Source organism: Manis pentadactyla, chromosome 4 (genome assembly GCF_030020395.1).
Source record: "Manis pentadactyla isolate mManPen7 chromosome 4, mManPen7.hap1, whole genome shotgun sequence".
Taxonomy (NCBI): Eukaryota; Metazoa; Chordata; class Mammalia; order Pholidota; family Manidae; genus Manis; species Manis pentadactyla.
The window spans coordinates 131,781,381-131,806,872 of record NC_080022.1 but is presented as its reverse complement, the minus strand read 5'-3'; the positions used below and the strand labels follow the sequence as shown (position 1 = coordinate 131,806,872).

The window sequence follows — 25,492 nt, the reverse complement described above, 5'->3', positions numbered from 1 at the left end:
AATGTCTTATGAGCAACCAGTGAGAACCCTCTCAAGCCTGTAACTCATTATAACAAAATAAGATTATGAAAAGCACCACAGCACCTGAGAGCATCTCCTGGCCAGATGGTGGAGGGACTTGGAAGGCATACACATCATTGCCCTCCGCAACAGTATTAAGGTCTTCTTCATCAGAGAAAGACCGCTGGAGTCCACTGGGATACAGCTCAACCAAGATCACCCGGAATGAGAAGGATCATTTTCCCTCTTGATTTCTCAAGGGGAACTTAACAAGTAAGAAATATAAAAGTGTCTGATAGTCTTAAATCTTTTACCCTCTTTTACCTTACCTAAGTGAGAAATAATACTTATCTTTAGTAACGAAACACAGTAGTTATAACAACTAGACTGACCACAGAGATCTCAACTGCAATAATAGAAGGCCAGCCTGCTGAGGGATGGGGTGGGGAGGGAAACTGAGAAGCTGAAGTTTTATACCAGCTAAACTATCATTGGCTGAGGCTGAAATAAAGCCCTCTCCAGATTAAAAGTTAGAGTGTTTACTACTAATAGATCTCCACTGAAAAAACTTTTAAATAGTGTTATATCAACTCTTTTCACATTATGTCACATGTGGAACATATTTTTATGGAACACTGAGGCAAGCAGAGGAAGCTGGTTTTGTACTGGAGGAGAGGGGTGACTGCCTTTAGGGTCCTGGCTGCCCCAGACCCAACTCTGTCACCTCATGGGCTGAAGGCATCAACATCTCAGCATATATAACTCATTCAAGGCACACTAGCTGGGACCTCCTCTTGTAAAAGACTCATCTCAGGGTTAAAAAGCAAACAAACTGAATCCAGAAAGAAAACCTGAGTTGTAAGAAGATAAAATGAACCAAAGAAAATGGTAAACATTGGTAATTGTAAACATATATTGACTATATAAATCTATAAGAATAACAACTATTGCTACTACTACAACTGGGGAGACAGAGGAAGAAGAATAAAAAGACTGGACAACCATATCCACCTATAGTAACATCAAATCAAAAAGGTATATGGGAAGTGGATGCATACCAAGATCCTTGAGTCATTTGGGAAGATTAACTAAGACTTATTGGCATTTTCATAACCCCTAAAAACATAGAGCTATGTATGTCCCAAACCAGAAGAGACAGAATAAAGAAAAATGGTTCAATTCAAAAGAAACAGTAAAGGAGAGAAAAAAGAAACAAAGGAAAAGCAGAGTAAATAGGAAGTACAAAATAAGATGACATAAATAAATCCAAATATATCCATGATCACAGATAATAAATGTGGGACAAACCTACCAGTTAAAGTGCCAAAATAGATTTTAAGATCCAATCAAAATGCTTACCTTGCCTGCACTTAAGAATCCCAAGTGATCCCTGTCCCTGAACAAACTTACATCTCACCTCTCGAATTCCTGGCAGTGAACTACCTCCCTCACACTTCCCCCTTTAGATCTTTCATGCCTGCTATTTCTTTCCAAGACTCTCACCACTTTTCTATTTTCTCTAGATCTTTCTCAATTGACCTCCACTGAAGGAACTTCTAAATAACAGAATTGGCAAAAAAATGTTGTCATATTATGTCATAGAGCACTTTGAGGTTATAAAGTGAGATACACTTTTTTCCCCACCTGAGATCTTCATAAAACTTGTGATGGAGGTCAGAGGGATTGATTGGGCAGGCGCAGGAAGGGGCCCCCAGGGCGATGGAAAGAGCCATAAGGTGGCTATGAATATGAAGTTTATAAAATGGTTCCCAGCACTTAGTGAGCACTACTGAGGGTTAGCTGTTGTTGGGATTATTATGATCATAATCATCACCATCTTCTTGGATGAAAAGCAATCATGGTAGCTAGGTGGATGGATGCACATGTAAAAATTCAGCAAACTATAACCTTAAGATATGTACACTTTATTGTATAGGTGTCATACCTTAATAAAAAGGTTAAAAATATTTTTTTGATTTGCAAAAATCCCATGTTGTCATCAGGGAAGTATAAAATTTCCATTTTACAATCAAGAAATAGAAGACCAAGGGAGGGAGAAGGGAATAAGGGACATTACGATTAGCACACATAACGTCGGGGAGGGTCATGGGGAAGGCAGAGAAGACAAGCACTGACTCTGTAGCATCTTACTATGCTGACGGACAGTGACTGTAATGGGGTATGTGGTAGGGACTTCATAATGGGGGGAATCTAGTAACCACAATGTGGCCCATGTGATTTTATATTAATGATACCAAAATAAAAGAAAAAAAGAGAAAAAAGAAATAGAGGACCAATTACTTACTTTGTCCAAAATCAGAAAACTAGAAAGGGACTGAATCACTAACCAAACCCTATTCTAAGCCCTTCCCATCACTCCACAAAGTTCACCACCATCACTTTTACCAGTCCTCTCATGGGGGTCCCTGTTAGGAGTGCTGCCCTTAGAGTCACAGTGAATCCAATTTCTTAAAAATAAAAAAGAGCATAGCCATACCACTCTCCCCCAAATCTCCTTTCTCATGTTACACATCCTCAGTCAAGCCAGTAGCTCCTCATATTTCAGGTAGTGTCCCTTCAGTATCCTGGTTTATATTCTCAGGAGTGAAAACATACAACAGTGGCTCAGGACCTTAAAGACAAACCATCTGCTTTGAAATCCTGGCTTAGCCACTTAACAGCTGTGTGACCTTGTACAAGTCACCTAACCTCTTAGTGCCTCTTCTTTGTTTACTGGTAAAATGAGGGCAATTGTAATATCAACTTCACAAAATGGTTATGGATTAAACCAGCTTTGAATATTAAGTTCATAAAATGGTGCCCAGCATTTAGGAAGCATTACTGAAAGAAATACTATGATCATAATGATCATCACCTTCTTTGAAGACAAAGTGTTGTCCTTTTCTGGTTATTCTGCATAAATGCAGGGAGAAGTCAAGGCCCAGCCATCACAGACACCAGAGACTACTAATCAAACAGAAACTCATGAGTCACGCTGGAGTCACCTGGGAACCAGAAATTAGCCTAAACAGCCTAGACAGCTGGCCCAGATAGCATTTTGTCATCCAGTGACTGGGCCCCAGTGCAATTCCACCACACCTCATCCACAGCAATGCCGCCTTCTTCTGCAACCATCCTCCTCAGGGCTGCCACTGTGCTGAGGATTGGCACGGCCAGGCCAACCTGCAGGAACCGCTGGCTCTTAGACAGGAAGACCAAGGTGATGCTCAAGAATCTGGAAAATAGGAAGTTACCCACATCCTTAAAGGACTGACATGAACTGCCAACGCCACTGACACACTCACACTGGGTCAAGTTCAGCACTTATGCTAATCTTTGCTTCTGGGATGGGTCATGGAACTTAAGGTACACTGTCACCAGGTGGCAGTGGAAAGCAAATCTCCAAGGTTCTCAGGTGAGCGAACTTTCCCAGCAAGTTAAAGACAAAAGGAATTCAATTAAGAATCACAATACAGGGCAGAGCCAAGACGGCGGCATGAGTAGAGCAGCAGAAATCTCCTCCCAAAACCACATATATCTATGAAAATATAACAAAAACAACTCTTCCTAGAATAAAGACCAGAGGACACAGGACAACATCCAGACCACATCCACACCTGCGAGAACACAGTGCCTTGCAAAGGGGGTAAGATAGAAGCCCTAGCTCGGCGGGACCCGAGCACCCCTTCCCCCAGCTCCTGGCGGGAGGAGAGGAGGCAGAGTGGGAGAAGAGGGAGCCCAGGACTGCTGAACACCCAGCCCCAGCCAACCGGACCAGAGCGCAGACACAGTGCATGCGCAGGGCCCTGGATACTAGGGAAACAGGGCAGCAAGAATGGTGAGCGGGTACAGGAGGCCGGCAACAGAGGACATAAGAAAAGCGAGCGGTCATACTTTTTTTGTTGTTGTTTTGTTGAGGTGAGTGCTTTTTGGAAGTCTTAAAGAGACAGGGACCCCAATACTAGGGAAACAGGGCAGCAAGACCGGTGAGCAGGTGCCAGAGGCTGGCACCGGAGAATAAAGAAAAACAAACGGCCATTATTTATTTATTTTTTATTTTTATTTATTTATTAATTTATTAAAATTTTTTTTTTTTTTGTGGTCGTTGTTTTGTTTTTGCGGGTGCTTTTTGGAAGTCTTAAAGGGGCAGGGCGGGACACTTAATCCAGAGGTAGGGAATCCGGGGATCACTGGGCACCCTAACCCCTGAGCTGCAGAGAGCAGGGAGGACCCTTACAGAGATAAATAGACTCCCGGCCGCTCCCCTTCCAACGCGACTCCACCACTTTGGAGCAGCTGCCCGAGCCAGGCCACGCCCACAGCAACAGCGGAGATTAACTCCATAGCAGCCAGGCAGGAAGCAGAAACCCTGTCTGCGTGCAGGTACCAGCACAAGCCACTAGAGGTCGCTGTTCTCCCAGGAGAGGAGGGCCACAAACCAACAAGAAGGGAAGTTCTTAAAGCCATCACTCGTCCCAGCTCTGCAAACTATTCCTATCACCATGAAAAGACAAAATTACAGGCAAACCAAGATCACAGAGACACCAGAGAAGGAGACAGACCTAACCAGTCTTCCTGACAAAGAATTCAAAATAAAAATCATAAACATGCTGACAGAGATGCAGAGAAATACGCAACAGAAATGGGATGAAGTCCGGAGGGAGATCACAGATGCCAGGAAGGAGATTACAGAAATGAAACAAACTCTGGAAGGATTTATAAGCAGAATGGATAAGATGCAAGAGGCCATTGATGGAATTGAAACCAGAGAACAGGAACGCACAGAAGCTGACATAGAGAGAGATAAAAGGATCTCCCGGAATGAAACAATATTAAGAGAAATATGTGACCACTCCAAAAGGAACAATATCCATATTATAGGGGTACCAGAAGAAGAAGAGAGAGGAAAAGGGATGGAAAGTATCTCGGAAGAAATAATTGCCAAAAACATCCCAAACTGGGGGAGGAAATAATCGAACAGACCATAGAAATACACAGAACCCCCAACAAAAAGGATCCAAGGAGGACAACACGAAGACACATTATAATTAAAATGGCAAAGATCAAGGACAAGGAAAGAGTGTTAAAGGCAGCTAGAGAGAAAAAGGTCACCTTTAAAGGAAAACCCATCAGGCTAATATCAGACTTCTCGAGAGAAACCCTACAGGCCAGAAGAGAATGGCATGATATATTTAATGCAATGAAACAGAAGGGCCTTGAACCAAGGATACTGTATCCAGCATGACTATCATTGAAATATGATGGTGGGATTAAACAATTCCCAGACAAGCAAAAGCTGAGGGAATTTGCTTCCCATAAACCACCTCTATAGGACATCTTACAGGGACTGTTCTAGATGAGAGCACCCCTAGAAAGAGGACAGAACAAAACACCCAACATATGAAGAATGGAGGAGGAGGAATAAGAAGGGAGAGAAGAAAAGAATCTCCAGACAGGGTATATAACAGATCAATAAGCGAGCTAAGATAGGCAGTAAGATACTAAAGAGGCTACCCATGAACCTTTGGTAACCACGAATCTAAAGCCTGCAATGGCAATAAGTACATATCTTCCAATAGTCACCCTAAATGTAAATGGACTGAATGCACCAATCAAAAGACACAGAGTAATAGAATGGATAAAAAAGCAAGACCCATCTATATGCTGCTTACAAGAAACTCACCTCAAACCCAAAGACATGTACAGACTAAAAGTCAAGGGATGGAAAAACATATTTCAGGCAAACAATAGCGAGAAGAAAGCAGGGGTTGCCGTACTAATATCAGACAAAATAGACTTCAAAACAAAGAAAGTAACAAGAGATAAAGAAGGACACTACATAATGATAAAGGGCTCAGTCCAACAAGAGGATATAACCATTCTAAATATATATGCACCCAACACAGGAGCACCAGCATATATGAAACAAATACTAATAGAACTAAAGGGGGAAATAGACTGCAATGCATTCATTCTAGGAGACTTCAACACACCACTCACCCCAAAGGATAGATCCACCAGGCAGAAAATAAGTAAGGACATGGAAGCAGTGAACAACACAGTAGAGCAGATGGACCTAATAGACATCTATAGAACTCTACATCCAAAAGCAACAGGAGATACATTCTTCTCAAGTGCACATGGAACATTCTACAGAATAGACCACATACTAGACCACAAAAAGAGCCTCAGCAAAATCCAAAATATTGAAATTCTACCAACCAATTTTTCAGACCACAAAGGTATAAAACTAGAAATAAATTCTACAAAGAAAACAAAAAGGCTCACAAACACATGGAGGCTTAACAACGTGCTCCTAAATAATCAATGGATCAACGAACAAATTAAAATAGAGATCAAGGAATATATAGAAACAAATGACAAAAATAAGACAAAGCCCCAACTTCTGTGGGACGCAGTGAAAGCAGTCTTAAGAGGAAAGTATATAGCAATCCAGACACACTTGAAGAAGCAAGAACAATCCCAAATGAATAGTCTAACATCACAATTACTGAAATTGGAAAAAGAAGAACAAATGAGGCCTAAAGTCAACAGAAGGAGGGACATAATAAAGATCAGAGAAAAAATAAACAAAATTGAGGAGAATAAAACAATAGCAAAAATCAATGAAACCAAGAGCTGGATCTTTGAGAAAATAAACAAAGTAGATAAGGCTCTAGCCAAACTTATTAAGAGAAAAAGAGAATCAACACAAATCAACAGAATAAGAAATGAGAATGGAAAAAATCATGACAGACTCCACAGAAATACAAAGAATTATTAAAGACTACTATGAAAACCTATATGCCAACAAGCTGGAAAACCTAGAAGAAATGGACAACTTTCTAGAAAAATACAACCTTCCAAGACTGACCAAGGAAGAAACACAAAAGGTAAACAAACCAATTACGAGCAAAGATATTGAAATGGTAATAAAAAAACTACCAAAGAACAAACACCCGGGCCGGACGGATTTACCTCGGAATTTTATCAGACATACAGAGAAGACATAATACCCAATCTCCTTAAAGTTTTCCAAAAAATAGAAGAGGAGGGAATACTCCCAAACTCATTCTATGAAGCTAACATCACCCTAATACCAAAACCAGGCAAAGACCCCGCCAAAAAAGAAAATTACAGACCAATATCCCTGACGAATGTAGATGCAAAAATACTTAATAAAATATTAGCAAACCGAATCCAAAACTATATCAAAAGGATCATACACCATGACCAAGTGGGATTCATCCCAGGGATGCAAGGATGGTACAACATTCGAAAATCCATCAACATCATCCACCACATCAACAAAAAGAAGGACAAAAACCACATGATCATCTCCATAGATGCTGAAAAAGCATTTGACAAAATTCAACATCCACTCATGATAAAAACTCTCAGAAAAATGGGAATAGAAGGCAAGTACCTCAACATAATAAAGGCCATATATCATAAACCCACAGCCAACATTATATTGAACAGCGAGAAGCTGAAAGCTTTTCCTCTGAGATCAGGAACAAGACAGGGATGCCCACTCTCCCCACTGTTATTTAACATAGTACTGGAGGTCCTAGCCACAGCAGTCAGACAAAACAAAGAAGTACAAGGAATCCAGATTCGTAAAGAAGAAGTTAAACTGTCACTATTTGCAGATGACATGATATTGTACATAAAAAATCCTAAAGACTATACCCCAAAACTACTAGAACTGATATAGGAATACAGCAAAGTTGCAGGATACAAAATTAACACACAGAAATCTGTAGCTTTCCTATACACTAACAATGAACCAATAGAAAGAGAAATCAGGAAAACAATTCCATTGAAAATTGCATCAAAAAGAACAAAATACCTAGGAATAAATCTAACCAAAGAAGTGAATGACCTATACTCTGAAAACTACAAGTCACTGTTAAGAGAAATTAAAGGGGACACTAACAAATGGAAACTCATCCCATGCTCGTGGCTAGGAAGAATTAATATCGTCAAAATGGCCATCCTGCCCAAAGCAATATACAGATTCGATGCAATCCCTATCAAATTACCAGCAACATTCTTCAATGAACTGGAACTAATAGTTCAAAAATTCATATGGAAACACCAAAGACCCGGAAAAGCCAAAGCAATCCTGAGAAAGAAGAATAAAGTAGGGGGGATCTCACTCCCCAACTTCAAGCTCTACTATAAAGCCACAGTAATCAAGACAATTTGGTACTGGCACAAGAACAGAGCCACAGACCAGTGGAACAGACTAGAGACTCCAGACATTAACCCAAACATATATGGTCAATTAATATTTGATAAAGGAGCCATGGACATACAATGGCGAAATGACAGTCTCTTCAACAGACGGTGCTGGCAAAACTGGACAGCTACATGTAGGAGAATGAAACTGGACCATTGTCTAACCCCCATATACAAAAGTAAATTCAAAATGGATCAAAGACCTGAATGTAAGCCATAAAACCATTAAACTCATGGAAAAAAACATAGGCAAAAACCTCTTAGACATAAACATGAGTGACCTCTTCTTGAACATATCTCCCCAGGCAAGGAAAACAACAGCAAAAATGAATAAGTGGGACTATATTAAGCTGAAAAGCTTCTGTACAGCAAAAGACACCATCAATAGAACAAAAAGGAACCCTACAGTATGGGAGAATATATTTGTAAATGACAGATCCGATAAAGGTTTGATGTCCAAAATATATAAAGAGCTCACATGCCTCAACAAACAAAAATCAAATAATCCAATTAAAAAATGGGCAGAGGAACTGAACAGACAGGTCTCCAAAAAAGAAATACAGATGGCCAACAGACACATTAAAAGATGCTCCACATCACTAACTATCAGAGAAATTCAAATTAAAACTGCAATGAGGTATCACCTCACACCATTAAGGATGGCCGCCATCCAAAAGACAAACAACAAATGTTGGCGAGGCTCTGGAGAAAGGGGAACCCTCCTACACTGCTGGTGGGAATGTAAACTAGTTCAACCATTGTGGAAAGCAGTATGGAGGTTCATCAAAATGCTCAAAACAGACTTACCATTTGACCCAGGAATTCCACTCCTAGGAATTTACCCTAAGAACGCAGCAATCAAATTTGAGAAAGACAGATGCACCCCTATGTTTATCACAGCACTATTTACAATAGCCAAGAATTGGAAGCAACCTAAATGTCCATCGGTAGATGAATGGATAAAGAAGATGTGGTACATATACACAATGGAATACTACTCAGTCATAAGAAGAGGGCAAATCCTACCATTTGCAGCAACATGGATGGAGCTGGAGGGTATTATGCTCAGTGAAATAAGCCAAGTGGAGAAAGAGAAATACCAAATGATTTCACTCACCTGTGGAGTATAAGAACAAAGGAAAAACTGAAGGAACAAAACAGAAGCAGAATCACAGAACCCAAGAATGGACTAACAGGTACCAAAGGGAAAGGGACTGGGGAGGATGGGTGGGTAGGGAGGGATAAGGGGGGGAGTTAGAAGGGGGGTATTAAGATCAACATGCATGGGGGGTGGGAAAAAGGGGAGGGCTGTACAACACAGAGAAGTCACGCAGTGATTCTACAACATTTAGCTATGCTGATGGACAGTGACTGTAAAGGGGTTTATAGCGGGGACCTGGTATAGGGGAGAGCCTAGTAAACATAATATTCTTCATGTCAGTGTAGATTAAAGATAACAAAAAAAAAAAAAGAAAGAAAAGGGGGATTACTCCATGATAGGATAAAACTAACTGTAAATCAACGATTAATGCATGCTTTAAATATCCTTAATTTTGATCACTTAAAGGGTGTCAGATGATCGGCTCTGGAGGTACACTTTTCTGATAATATTCCTTTCTCTTAAAAAAAAAAAAAGCAGTTCCTCTGTGGTGACCTCCAATGAGTTCTACACAATGGTATAAAGGGCAGATCAAAGTGTGGGCAAAGGGTCTGTTTGTGTTTATACAGAGGATCAAAGCCTAATTTGGCTACCCAGAAAATGAACTAAGATACGATATGAAGAACTTCCAACATCAGCACTCTCGGGAAGACTCATGCCAGAAGATGATCATCAAAAAGCCTCAACAAAGATCCAGGTGATGCTGCAGTTGTAGCTGCATTCATCCTACTGGTTCCTGGACTTGCCATTGGAATGAAGAAGGAGATATCTAAGCTGGCCTGTGCATATAGTAAAACAACAAATTTGACTGGATCTATACTGTTGGAACTCAACCAAGAATTAGAAGTGCAAGTTGTAGCACTCCAAAATCTTACTACTACAGACTATCTACTGTTAAAAGAACATATGGGATGTGAACAGTTCCCAGGAATGGGCTGTTTTAATTCATCTGATTTCTCTCAGACTGTTCAAGTACAGTTGGACAATATCCATCATATCATAGACAAATTTTCACAAATGCCTAGGGTACCTAACTGGTTTTCTTGGCTTCACTGGAGATGGCTGGTAATTATAGATCTGTTTTGGTTATGTAACTATATTCCTATTATGTTAATGTCTGTGTGCAATTTAATTAGTAGTTTAAAACCTATACATGCTTAAGTTACTCTTCAAGAAGATATGTCAAGGAAATAATCAATCGTCCCATGTTTTCTTCCATCTGCTACCTCTATAGCCTTTCTTCTTCCTTCCTAATTACAACCGTTAAATAGAATTCATGCCTCATATCAAATTTACCGAGTATCATAATTCCTCCAAGTGGTAAAGATACCTCAAGACAAATGCTGGGCATAGAAGCCACAGGGCATAAATCTGCAAAGAAGTAAAAAGCTAACCTTTTCAAACAATATTGCTTCTCTCTCACTTACCAATTTTACATTTCCCTGTATGGCCCCGGAAGATGACTGGTTAGCCAGAGACGGGTAAGATTCCTCAAGGGAGGAACAACCTAAGACAGGCACAGTCGCAGGGGGGTCATCAGGTGAGAAATTGGGGATCAACAGAGGTGAGGCTTAGAACCTCACCCCCCCTGTTTTGAGAGAAATCTTCTGCATCCATGGATGTTTTATTGCCCTTGTCTAGCTTGGATTAACACACAGTCTACAGGCACACACCTGATCATCTACATTTGCTGTCTTACAACACTAAACTAAATTTTCTACCTTTATCTTACATCTACCTACCACTTCAGCATTTTATTAATAATAATAATAATAATAATAATAATAATAATAAAGGGAGAAATGTGGGAATCACATATAAATCAAGTATAAAAATCAAATGAGTATTCATATTTGACCTGATTGTTTATAGTTCATAATGCGTGATCAAAACCGAAAGTTTCTGTGATGACTGCCCTTGTACTGTTCACTATGTAACTTATTCACTATGTAAGAATTTGTTCTCCATGTAAGAACTTGTTTGTTATGCCTCAGAAGATTGGAGACTGATGAGAATTAGGCTTGGGGTGGATTAATGATTGTGCATTGAGCACTGACTCCCCTATACAGAATTTTATTGTTGTTAACAACCATTTGATCAATAAATATGAGAGATGCCCTCTCAAAAAAAAAAAAAGAATCACAATACAGATCTATGATGTCAAGGTTCTGTTTGTTAAATTGATCATCTTAAGCAAAAATATAATTTGAGATTCGAACTGGAGAAGTAAAAGCAGTCAAGCTTCTTCTTCCAGTATGATTCAACACATCAATGATGCACTCCTGTCCTTACAGGAATTCTCCCCTGGTGACAGGACACAGCCTTCCAGCCCCCAACCTCTCTGGAACACTTCCTTAGTTCTACTTCCTACCACCCCCACCAGCACACCAGCGCTCACTCCTCCACCTCCTGTCTCTCCTGTTCTACACTGCAGTGACTGTCCAATTCATACAGCTAGGTGATACAGCTGGATTTAAACCCTGGGCAGTCCAGCCCCAGAGCTAGTGGTCCTAACCACTGTGCTGTGCTGCATCAGGTCAGGAACCATAGCTCACACCGAGCAGCAGACATCATCTGATGGTGTCACCCATGATAGGGTAAGCACATGTTATAGTTGTGGCACAGGTGATCCACAGCATAGGAATTCAGAGCAGAGAAAGGGATTAAACTGCCGGGAAAGGCATTATGAAGATGTCATGTCTTCAGCTGCATCCCAAAGATGGGAGATATCAAGAGGCAGAGGGCATGAGAAAGGGTATTTATGGAGGCAGGGAACACAAGGAAGCAATGCCACTGTCTCAGTGCCAGCAAAGGCACCCCACGTGGGAGTTCACCAACCTTCCATGACACCGACAGTGGCCAGTTGCCTTAACAGTCACTGCGAAGACCTGGGCTTTTGGGACACCTGCGCTTTGTATTTTACAAAGCCAAGTCCCACTGCACCTCTGACCCAACCTGACCTCCTTTTCCTTTTTTCTCATCTCCCCTAACAATCTTTTTCCTTTTCCTTTGCTCTTTGGAGAAACCTTTTCCCTACACCTTCACACAGAGGAAAAAGGACTTGGAAATGAGGCAGTGAAAAGCAGGTGGCGGCAGATTATCTCAGGCTTGCCCCCAGTCTGGCCAAATGGTACTGACTGGCCCACACCAGCTTGTGAGTGGGCCAAAGATGTAAGCCTGGCAATGGTGCTGATAAACAAAAGCATTGCTTGTAATTCCTTCTACAGCTACACGGACACAGTGACCTTCCACTTTAATTGTCACATTCAATAACTGGACATCACCCAGCTATTAGGCTGGTTTCTAGAGAAATGCTGGCTGAGAAGCAAAGGACAGGAAATTGCAGACGAGGCACGATGCTCACTTACCTTGTCTGGCACAAGGGGATAGGCAGTGACACGCATAGGAACGGGTCGAAGGTGTTGCTCTGTTTCAGGCAGTGCGGACAGGTCAAGGAAGATCTGTGAGGGCCAAATATAGATTAAAATTTAATCGCACAAACAGTTTGATGACTCCTCAAAAAGTTAGAATTTTTCCAATTCTGTGCTCATTAATGCCACTCCTAGGTATATACTCCTGCAATAAAATAAATCATAAATACATTTTTGGTCATATGAATGAATATTTCCCAGGTATATTTCATCTTCATCCACAGTCCCTGAAAACACTGCAGAGTCTTGAAGGTGAATTGGGTGTACTGTCATGTTAATGAGAGACTTTTGGACCCCCGCCAAGGGCAGGGGCTGGAGGCTGAATCAGCCAATGGCCAATGATTTAGTCAGTCATGACTATGCAATGAAGCCCTCACAAAACCCTTGAGAAGAGCTTGTGCTCTCTGCTCTGCTGGGTTGGATCGTGCTTCTTGGTTGGAGAGAGCTTCTATGCTTGGGGAACCAGAACGCCTCCATGTGCCACGGAGCCAGACCCCAAAGTCCAAGAGGATAGAAGCTCCTTTACTTGGGACCCTGCCCTATGTATCTCTTCATCTGGCTGTCAACTTGTATCATTTACAGCATCCTTTATTAAACTGGTAAATGTTAAGTGTTTTCCAGAGTTCTGTGAGCCGCTCTAGCAAATTAATCGAACCTGAGAGGGAGGTCGTGGAAACCTCTGATCTGTAGCCAGTTGGTCAGAAGCACAGGTAACTGCCTCGGGCTTTTGACAGGGTCTGGAGTAGGGGGTGGAGGGCAGTCCTGTAGGATGGAGCCCTCACCCTGGGGGATCTGGTGCTGTCTCCAGGCAAGTAGTGTCAGGATGGAGTTGAGTTCTCTGACACCCCGCTGGTGTTGGAAAATCACTTGGTGTTGTGAGTGTGGGAAGACCCCCTCTCCAACAAACACGTTGGAATCGGGGCCAGGAACCTGAAAGGAGTTAAGCTCACATCATCACAACCCCTAAGAAGTGCAAACAGGTAACCAGAGAAGTAACTACACAAATGTGTATAGCAGCATATTCACAATAGTTAGATGGTGGAAGCAACCCAGGTGCCCATCAAGGCATAAATGGGTAAACAGATGTGCTATACACACCCAGAGTATTATTCAGCCATAAAGGGGAATGAAGTGTTGACGTTCCATAGCATGGATGAACCTCAAAAATGTGCTAAGTGAAAGAAGCCAAACACTTAAAGGCCACATATTTGTATTCCATTTATACAAAATATCCAAAACAGGTAAAGCCAGAGAGACGAGAAAGCAAACTGGTGGTGCCAGGTCCCGGAAGGAGGGAGGAACTGGCTGCTTACTGGGTCCCAGGCTTTCTTTTGGGGTGATGAGAATGTTTAGGAACTAGAAAGAGGCAGTGGTTGCCAACACTGTGAAAGTACATGCCGCTGATGTGTGCTTCAAAATCTTTAATTTGACACTACATGCCGCCACCTCACTTTTTTAAAAAAGGAAGAAAAAAGTAATCCCATGTAGTTTAGTGCACTGAGTATGGGAAGGGAAGCTATAACCCGTCCAAACAGAAACACAGCTTGCTGACTTTTAGACTGGAGGGGTCTCAGGACCACCTGTTACCCTGGTTCTCAGCCTCACTGTGCTGAGAATCACACAGTAAATTCATTGAAAGTGTCCAGGCCCTCCTCCCAAAGGTTTTGTTTCAGGCAGAACAGGGAAAGGTGCAGGCATCAGAATTTCAAAAGCTCCCCACTAGTTTGACAAGTGTCCCTATACCAGGGAGAACCGCTGGTATAGTCACCCTCCTTATTGTACCAACGAAGAAACAGAGTTCAGGAACTAGCAGCAAATAGCTAACATTGAAACAGCATTTACTAAATAACTGGGCAGTGTGCCTATATTAACCCATTTACTAGCCATAACCACCAGTATTATCCTCATTTCACAGAGCAGCCAACGGAAGCACAAAGAGGTCAAGTAACTTGCCTGACAACACACAGCTCTTAAGTGGTGGAGGTAGGCTCAGGTTCCAGAGCCCACTGTCATCATCATTCCTGCAGCGTCTTTGGTATAAGCAGGTGAGGCATCAATTGTTTCAGAGCAGATGCACCTATAGTTTTACCAATTTCTTTAAACTCTTTGAAATTGAATACTCCCTTAGTCCCAAATATTTTGTTTCAGGCAGAGCAGGGAAAGTTCAGGCATTGGAATTTCAAAAGCTTCCCACTAGTTTGATGCTAGTGTTCAGCCAGCAGGGGGAACCGCTGGTATAATCCACCCTCCTTACTGTACCAATGAAGAAACAGTTCAGGAACTAGCAGCAAATAGCTAACACTGAAACAGCATTTCAATGAGACAGCACCCATCTCTGAAAGCCAAGTGCAACTTTTGTATTCCACATGGGTTCCCTCATAGTATAATGTACCATATTCTTCCAAAATATAAGGGATTTCTGGACACTACATTCCTATCCTAAAATCTACACTAACTTCCTTGGGACTATGGGACAATACCTGGCTGGCAGCCCATGCTTTAGGGTAAGAAAACCAGAGCTGGTATCACCACCAGGTTTCCTGAGTTTCTATGGAAAGCGCCAGGCCTGCTTGGTTGGTTTTCCATTGAGCAGACAAACAGGAAAAACCAAGGACAAGCAAGAAACCCTGAGATTTTCAGGGTGCTGGCCAAGGTGACCCTAAGTGATCTGGTCACAGCAATTTGGCTCTCCTGGGTACGAGTTTTCAGAACGCCAACCATGACTTTAAAAAACAGACCCAAGTATTTAATGTTCAATCACACTCACCGCCTCTGGGACATTTCCCTTTGGGAAACCCATGAAAATGTTTGGGTAAAACTGGTGTATCAGCCATTGGACTCCAGCCAGTGGGGGACCTGACATGTGTGGGGTCTCCTCTGCCCCCACTTCCCTTCCAGCCTTCTCGCATCTCCACCCCCATCTCACTAAGTATTAGACCAACCGGAGGTGTTTTGTCACTGAGGAATTTCCAAATCCCTGTTTTCCATTAAGCAAACAAATGAAAAGGAGTATTTCTCTTGGACTTAATCATTTTTTTTAAGCCTGCTAGCCCTAGGCGAGGCTGCATTTTTCTTGTTGAGATGCACCTTTTAGACTGGTTCAGGGACACGGCTCTGACAGTGAGGCACAGACCTCTGCCAGGGAGCAAGAGATAGGTAGTTTGGAAAAAAACAGAATGGTCTAATTTTATATTTGAAGACTGAAGAAAATACAATTTTCATCATAAACTAAAGAAAGGATGTGAAATATACCTGTTTTTTAAATATGAGAAATAAGGACAGAGTGAGTGGGACCAGTAAGGTCAGAAAGAGAAAAAGGCAGCTATACTTGTACTCTGGGTGTTACCAGGCTTCAGCGATACCCCGAACATGCCTGAGGAGCGCCCGTCCTCACCAGCCCCTCCAAGTACACACAGGCCTGTCCTAGCATCCCTCATGTGCCCATGGGTGAAAAGGGCAGAAAATCATCCCCTTGACCTTCAGTGTTCACTCGCTTTCTCCCTAAGGTGTTCATTCTCATCAAACCGCCCTTTACAAAGCCAACCTGGCCACTGCTACCAAAGCTCAGAACTGCTTTGGTTTCCACTGTACAAAGGCCCAGAAACGAGCCCCAGGTTTTGACAATGCACGTTTCACCACTCTGAGCTTTTGCTGCTGCCACATACACATCTTGCACCTCAAACCCGGCCAACTCCACCTGCTCCCTGAGCAGTGGAACTGATGTCTTTGCAACATATAAGGCAGGTGTCACTCCCCAAGATCTGTTCTGAAAAGCCTTCAAAAACATACTCTGTCTAGAAGGGAATGCTGCCTGGAGCGGGGATCAGATTAGACTTTCTGTGAATAAAAGCTACGAATGGCATGAAGAAATGAACGACTATATGTGCATACACAATACACACACACACACACACACACACACACACACATGCACACACACACACAAACACACACACACACACACACATACACACATGCACACAATCCCTCCTCTAGCCAAAACTCTAACATAGGCAAAAAATCCTTGGTCAGTAAACTTACAGATGTTTTCAGGTTGTAGTCATAACCGTATGGAAAAACTATTTTTCCTCTAGTATACCCACCACCCTGATACTATTCCTCCTTCTCTCCTCCAGCCAAAGTCAAAATCCCAGCCGCCTAAAAAGCAGGGGGAAGGGCGATGGAGGAGGGAGAAGCGCGGTGAACAGGAACCTCTGAGTTAACTATAATAACACCTCCAGCTTTTAATTTCATGAGGAAGGCTGCCACCGGGTGACTGCATGCCAGGCAAGCCCACCCCGGTGGAGAGAAGTCCGGAGAGGGTCAGAGCAGCAGGAGGCACTACTCAGGGGGCACCTTGGAGCAGTGCCCACCGCCCACTGCAGACGCCCTTCTCACACCTCAAAAGCCCCCACCTAGACGGATGTCCCTAAGTACACTCTTTCTTTGCTAAAGTCTATCAGACACAAAGCAGTATTTTTAGCTGCCACCAGTCCTTTTTTCAGCATGAATACCTCCCTTCTCACACATTATCCTACAGTAATCTCCCCAAAGAACCCTTGCGGTCATTAATATCGAATCAGCTCCAATGTCACCTCTTCGGGAATCTTCCCAGCTTACCCATACCCACCAGGCACCTTGTAATGCTGCGATTTATAATAAGAAATACAGCTGACCCTTGAACAACACGGGTTTAAATTGCACAGGTACACTTATATGCGGATTTCTCTGAGGAAAAAATTTTTGAAGGTTTGCAGCAATTCAAAAAAATTTTTCTCTAGCTTACTTTATTCTAAGAAAATAGTATATAATATGTGTGACATGCTGAATTATGAGTTAATCGACTGTTTATGGTGTTGTTAAGCCTTCTGGTCAATAATAGGCTATTCATAGCTAAGTTTTAAAGAGTCAGTCATATGTGGATTTTTTTCATTTTTTCATTGATAGACAGTATTACATTGGTTTCAAGTATACAATACAGTGGTTCAACAGTTACACATTACTAAATCCTCACCCCAACTGGTGCAGATACTATCTGTCAACACAGAAGATGTTATAGAGTCATTGGCTGTATTCTCCATGCTGTACTACCATCCCTATGAACAACTTATATTATGACTGAGATTTTTATGCCCCTTTATCCCCCTCACCTTCCCCCACTAACCTACTCAAACCCCCTCCGCGATGGTAACCACAAGTCACTTCTCTGTTAAGTCTACTGCTATTTTTGTTCATTTTGTTTTGTTTTTAAATTCTACAACTAAGTGAAGTCATGTGGTATTTGTTTTTCTCCACCGGACTTATTTCACTTGGCATACCTTCTAGGTCCATCCATGTTGTTCCAAATGGTAAGATTTCTTTCTTTTTCCAAGGCTGAGTAATATTCTACTATGTATACATACCCACATCTTCTTTATCCATTCATCTGTTGATGGACACTTAGGTTGCTTCCATATCTTGACTATTGCAAATCATGTGGCAATAAAAATAAGGGTGCTTATGTTTTGAAACATGGATTTTGTTTTCTTCAGATAAATTCCTAGGAGTGGAATTACTGGGTCAAATGGTATTTCTATTTTTAGTTTTTTGAGGAACTTCTATACTGCTTTAAACAGTGGCTGCACCAATTCGCATTCCCACCAACAGTGTAGGAGGGTTTCCCTTTCTCCACATCCTCACCAACACTTGCTATTTCTTGTTTTCTGGATAGCAGCCAGTCTCACTGGTATGAGGTGATATCTTATTGTGGTTTTGATTTGCATTTCCCTGATGATTAGTGATGTGGAGCATCTTTTCATGTGCCTGTTGGCTATCTGTATTTCTTCTTTGGAAAAATGTTCAGGTCCTCTGCCCATTTTTTAATTGGGTTAATTGGAGTTTTTGATGTTGATACATTTTAGTTTATATATTTTGGATGCTAACCCCTTATTGGATAAATCATTTATGAGTATGTTCTCCCATACTGTAGAATGACTTTTTGTTCTGTTGGTGGTGTCCTTTGCATACAGAGCTTTTTAGTTTGTTTTATTTCCACTTATTCATTTTTTTACTTTGTTTTCCTTGCCAAGGAAGATGTGTTAAAAAAAAATTGCTCATGATTATGTTCAATAGATTTTTGCCTATGTGTTCTTCTGTGAGTTTTAAGGTTTCATGTCTTATATTTATGTGTTTAGTCCATTTCAAGTTTACTTTTGTATGTGGAGTTAGACAGTAATCCAGTTTCATTCTCTTGCACACAGCTGTTTTTCCAACACAACTTATTGAAGAGACTGTCTTTCCCTCATTGTATATTCATGTCCTCTTTATCATATTTTACTTGACCACATATGTGTGGGTCTATATCTGGGCTTTCTATTCTGTTCCACTGATCTATGGGTCTGTTTTCATGCCAGTACCACACTGTTTTGATTACTGTAGCTTTGCAGTATAGCTTGAAGTCAGGGAGCATAATATCCCCACCTTGGATCTTTCTCAAGATTGCTTTTGCTATTTAGGATCTTTTGAGGTTCCATATGAATTTTAGGATTATTTCCTCTAAAATATGTCATTGGTATTTTGAAAGGGATTGCACTGAACCTGTAAATATATACATGGATTTTTTACTACATGGGGTAGGTGGGGTCAGTGCCCCTAACCCTTAATTGCTCAAGGGTCAACATTATATATCTGAGCTCCTATAACCCCTGGAATTTCCTAAGTGATGAAAGTCATACAGGTGAAAGGAGCATCTTTCGTTATTCATAACAAACCCCTTCCAACCACACCTGAGGTATGTTAATGAGGTGCTTTTTAGAGAGCCCCTAAAAAGCACAGGATGGAACCTGGAAGGCAGGGGACCCAACCATAAGATTGGAGGATGGGGACTTGCAGCCCTCTGCCACCAACCCGACCTCCTTGAGGGAGGGGAACCACAGTTGAACTAATCACTAACGGCCAATGATTTAATCAGTTATGCCCAGTAATGAGGCCTCCATAAAAACCCTAACAGAAGGGGTTTGGAGAACTTCCCTGCTGGTGACCATGTGGAGACGTGGGAGGGTGGTACACCCAGAGTGGGCATGGAAGCTCTGAGCCCCCTTCTCACACATCCTGCTGTGCATCTCTTCCACCTGGCAGTTCCTGAGTTGTATCCTTTTATAATAAACCAGTAATCTAGTGAGTAAACTGAGCCACTCTAGCAAATTATCAAACCTGATTATTCGATCAGAGGGTCATTGGAACCTGATCTGTAGCCACTTGGTCAGGAGCACAGGTGACAGCCTGGGGCTGTGAGTAGTGTCCAGTGAGGAGATGGGGCAGTCTTACGGGACTGAGCTCTTCAGCTGTGGGATCTGACGTGCTCTCCAGGTAAACATGTCAGAATGGAGTTGAAGTGTAGGACACTCAGTTGGTGTCTACAAGGAACTGCAGAATTGCTTGGCATGGGGAACACCCTCACCACACACACCTGGTGTCAGAAGTACTGTAAGTACTGTAGCAGTAAAGAGCACTGCAAAGGAAAAGAGGTTTTCCTTTCACCCCATACATGCCCTTCAAAGCACCCTCAATTTGTCCTTCAAAGCACTTGCCAACTATATGACTATATACAACCCAGGAGTCTCCCTACAGTCTCGTCCTCCCCTAAGTCCATCCATGCCACACCCTTAAACTCATTCGCAAGTCCTGCTGACTACATCCAAAAGATGTTCCTCTCACTTCTGTCCATCTCTACCCCTACCTCCAGAGCCCCAGCTGCCACCATCACCCAGCCACAGGGAGGCTGCACGACATGGGCTGCGGCTCTGTGCGTCACCCAAAATAACCAGCATGACCTCTTAAATCAATAACTAGACCACAACCTGCTTTAAATTTTGCAGTTGTTTCCTGTGCCCTTTAGACTAAAACCCACTCTTGGGCCAGATACCTGCACTACCGGATCTCCGTCCGCCTCTTCACCTCAGCCTCACCTCCCTCCCTACACCACTCGGCAGCAGCTACCCTGGCCCTTTTGTCCCTTGAACTTGCCAAGATATTCCCATCCCTTTGCCTTTGCAGTTTCCTCGACCTGGGATACCCTGTCCCCAAACAGTTGAATAGCTGAGAACTGAGAGACAGCTTAGTTCTCAGCTCGAATGTCCCTTCTGCCAAGAAGCCTCCCCTGACCATCTTATCCAATGCTGGCTGCCTCCTCCCGCACCTCCCAAGTTGTGCCTTTTCATTCCACCGGCCACTACCACAGCGGTTTGCTGACGTGTGTATTATGTAACACCCCCCCAGCAGAAGGTGAGCTCCATGAGAACAGGGGCTGGGCCCAACTCCTGGCACCTAGGAGAGAACCTGGCATGTCATAGGCATGATTAAATATCTAGAGAAAAAGTGGGCATATCTGGTTAGATTTTCTCTCTCGTGGGCAAGGTATTAGGCTCCTTGCTGTAGCCAGTGGATCATGCACGTTATCAGACACTCAAATACTTGAAAGAAGGAAAGAAAGAGAGTACATGGGGACAGAGGGGAAGAGGGTAGAGAGACGAGAGAGCAGAGAAGTAAGTGAATATGTTGCACAAGGGCACCAATGGGTGGTACCTGGTGGCAATTATTCACAACCCTTCCCACGGTCTAACACACCCTTGCCTTGTCCTCCCTTTCCTTTCTGTATTTTCTTTTCTCTCCTTCTCTGTTCTCCTTCTCCTGTCTCATTTTTGTTTCAAGCAGCCTCTGCTTTGAGCAGAGAAAAGATGGAAGCCCTACAAGTAGCTTTCATGGCCAGAAAAGGTCAGTAGCCATGAAATCCCGGTCTCCCCTACACGTACCACATCTCTCAGGAAATAAGTGGGCCTCCCTTCATGTATAACAATGAGGCTTGGCTCACTTAGAAGAGAGTTTATTTTCCCAATGTGCTAAGCAACCAAGGGCAGGAACACATGCCCGGGGGTCATTCTGGCTGTCACACTTGGTCCTCCTTCCCAGTGGGGCACAAAGTAAGTGAACTGCTCAAGTGCTGAGGATTTTCCGCTCCATAAGAACAGCCCTGGCCTTCTTCCAAAGCATTTCAGAGACTATCTGGTCTCCTAACTAAACAATCGCCCCAAAGAAACCAATCATTTCCAATTCTTTTTTAAGGCTGTGTTTTACTTGCTGATTAATGGACACAAGGCAATGTAATTTATTTTCAAGTGTTTTCTTGAAAGTCTGAGCTCATAAAATTCACGAAAAGTTGGAAAGACTGTTAAATCACTGAAACTTTGTATCTTACACAATCTTGTTTGTACAAAAAATGCAAGTTAAATATAAACAAAGCAATGATAATTTTATGCAAATTTGTTTTATGTGATCTTCAGTTATATATAAAAGTTTCTTGGTTTGATTATTTGTGAAAATACCAATACCAGATTGAATTACTATCTATTGGCAAAGGACCCAAAATGCTTTCTTCAGCATTAATCTTTTACACAGTTAAGTGAATTTCCTATTTTAAGATCACCTAAACACTGGAAAAAAGAAAAAATGAAAGGGCAGGATGTCCATAAACGAACTAATCATTTGGCCGTCATGTATCATAAAACACAACCCCCACACACCTGTACAATAAACATTATGCATTACATACACATAAGGGTGTACATGTGTGCATGTATGTAAACACATACGCAAGCATGTACCCACAGCCAGTCATAAAACAAAGCTTTATGACAGGCTACTTCCAGTTCGATACTCAGCTTTGCATTTTTTCTTACTTCCATCAAATGAATAATTTTTTGTCACCTTCCCATTCTGTGGGAATATCCCAGGAGTCTCCCTACAGTCTGATCCTCCCCTAAGTCCATCCATGCCACACCCTTAAACTCATTAGCAAGTCCTGCTGACTACATCCAAAAGATGTTCCTCTCACTTCTGTCCATCTCTACCCCTCTCTCCTTGAATCTCTCATAAGGTACTAATATCTACTAATATCTACTCCCTCTCTCCTTGAATAATTCTAAGAGGAGACAGCAACTTGTAGCTCTTTGAGTTCTCAGTAACAGGGAACTTCTTACCTAAAATATCCAAAACCTTTAATACAGTGCCAAGAGGATTTCCAGAATTGGGTCTGATTATCGGTGGTGCCGCTGTACTTCCTGATAATATTAAATGTCTTAGATCTTCACCCCACATTTTCTCACAGGCATTAAAAATGCCATAGCTATCGCTGACCACAGATGCAGGCACTGATGAAAACTGTGTTACTACATGTTCAAAAGCATCTTTTTCATTGTCTTTCCCCCAAACTGTTATGGTACTGTGCTCTGCTGCTGCAACAGAATAACCTGCAATAGGATCTTTTGTTCCATAGTATTTTTTAATTAAGTCAATTCTCGCTACTGTGTCTGAGCCTTTGAAGTTAACCGAGTGAGCAGGCCCTCCTACACCAGCAGTCCCTTGAGAAGAGACTCCTCTGTAGCCAAAGTCATGTAATTTGTATTCCAGACCATCAAAGTTACCAGAGGTTTCTAACGAATATTTGGCCAATATTTTCTTCTGCTCTGTAGAATTTGTAGCCACTCATTGAATACCAGGACTGAACAAGAACAGTCTCAATCCAATTTGTAAGCCAGTAGCACTCTGGGTCTGTTTTCCACTGTGAAGAGAGCATTTCCTAGGGCAATGACAGAGCCTTCTCATATCCAACTATTTTTACTGGCAATCACTGAATATCATATAAATCCTAAATCAGGTCAGTTTCTGGGCAATTTTAAATCTTCTCCTTTTCAAATACAAAGAATACAAATCCCCAAAATGCATGGAAGTAAATGGCCATTAAGTAAGAGAATGCCAGAAGACTGAATAACTTATTTTATTTTATATAAATAAGAGGAAAAAACCAACAGGAGACTTAGGAAAGACACAGCAGAGCAAAGGGAAAGTGAGAGTACATGAAACACTCAGAGAAAAGCGTGCCTTTGAAAATGATCTAATGCAACATCCAGAAGAAAAATATAGAAAGTGTTTTTGTGTCTATAATGAAGAATGAGAGGGCAGAGTTTCTGAGCAACTAAAGTAACAACAGAAAAGTCACAGGAAAAGAACAACGCAAGATGGAACAGCAACAGAAGAGGAATTCCAAAGAAAGCAGAAGCAGGCCTCATGCTTCACAGATCTATTAAAGGTCCAACCCTGGTTTGCCCTCGCTATGCGTGCTCTGGAAAAGACCAATCCGAGACTGTAACTCACCTCCTGGGGTTCTTGTAAGTATTTAATTAAAAAAATGTAGGGGTGACCATGTCACCTAATGGATGCTCTGTAACCAGGGGCTCCCTAAATCCTGATTATTGTGCTCATTTCCACCTCTAAGCAGGGTTCATTCTTGTTGAGTATGTTCTAACCCATTCAATCCTACTCATCCTTCAGAGTCCGTCAAAAGGCACACCTCCTCCAAGAAGCCCAGGGACGTTTCTCCCCTTTCTGATCGCTCACTGCAATTAGTACTCTCAATAAAACATTATTACTTGACAATAAGTCTGCCTTCTATGAATCTCTGAAATGCTGATATATAAAAGCCCAAAGAGAACTTTTCTGAAGTCAGAGTGTGTAATTATATATATTTTTATATCTTCCATAATGCTGAGAAATCTTGAGCTCGAGATAACATGTTAAACTGGACTCTCTGGCTATAAAGAACAAACAGGAAGGGTCTGGCCAACTTTTCAGTGATTGTCTGCTGATAGATCCCAGCCTCCACATTTGTATTCTGTAGAACCACCCTTGCATTGAACTTCCTTCAAGGGGGATGGGAAGCCCAGAAGCCAGCAAGAAGGCTAGAAGAAATACTAACGGGCAGAGATGACAGAAGTGACTGGTTAATGGGAAAGAGAGGGTGTCTGTGGTTTTTGCTGTTTTGTGATCTCAGTGTAACTGTGGCAATGGTAGGCTAGTTGCCAGCATACAAATTAGCTGAATCTTCGGGAGATACCTTCTAAACACAGGCCATTCTTATCTATATTCTTACCTATATTGGGCTTGAAAGTGGCTTTGCACAAAACTCTGACCTAGAGAAAGCTGAGCTGATGGCGACGGGAGGTTTTCAGAGGTTTTACTGGCTTCAGGCTGAATCTGCAAAGAAATGAGGAAAGGAGGCACAATTAGATACAATTCCAATCACTCCAGCACGTCCAGGCCAGTGAGCCTCTGGCCTACTCCTGGGCCCACATCGCCCCTCACCAGGCCTGGGTTCGGCAGAAACCGGACCTTCAATGTTGCATTTACCATAATTCACTGCTCCTCCACTCACTTGACCTCCTTAAGAGAGAATGTGTTGAAAGAGCTGAAGCATGAACCTTGGGGAATGCGCACACACACTCACCCAGCCTAAACTACCGCCTCTGGACTCATTATCCCATCCTTCATCTCCATCCTGCTGGGGCTCGTGTTTCTGGACACCTCCTGTACATGTCATGTGGGCGTGCTACCATCACTTCAAAGACGTTGCACCAAATCTTCCCATCTTCCCCAAACACATCTTCCCGTGAGCCAGTCTTCACATGAAGGCTGTTTTCCCAGACAAACCAGGCTTTGGCCCTTAGCGCACTGCACACACCTCCTTCACTTCACTTATTGGTCCTACTCATTCTTCTTCATGTTCTCTTCTGCATCGGTTCCCTTTGCTGCGTGGCAAACTACCCCAGACTAGTGGCTTAAAACAACA

General features: G+C 42.3%; 1 protein-coding gene across 1 annotated transcript in view; it reads right to left on the bottom strand.

Annotated features, from left to right (window-relative positions):
- Nucleotides 1-25,492, bottom strand: part of LOC130683224 (ubiquitin carboxyl-terminal hydrolase 43-like) — a 61,822-nt gene that overhangs the window by 21,110 nt on the left and 15,220 nt on the right. Inside the window, exons 3-5 of the mRNA XM_057499482.1 lie at nucleotides 24,797-24,900; nucleotides 12,772-12,864; nucleotides 3,100-3,235 (exon numbers count right to left, since the gene is read on the bottom strand). Of these exons, the coding sequence (XP_057355465.1) occupies nucleotides 3,100-3,235; nucleotides 12,772-12,864; nucleotides 24,797-24,900 (333 nt within the window). The remainder of the gene's footprint in view (nucleotides 1-3,099; nucleotides 3,236-12,771; nucleotides 12,865-24,796; nucleotides 24,901-25,492) is intronic.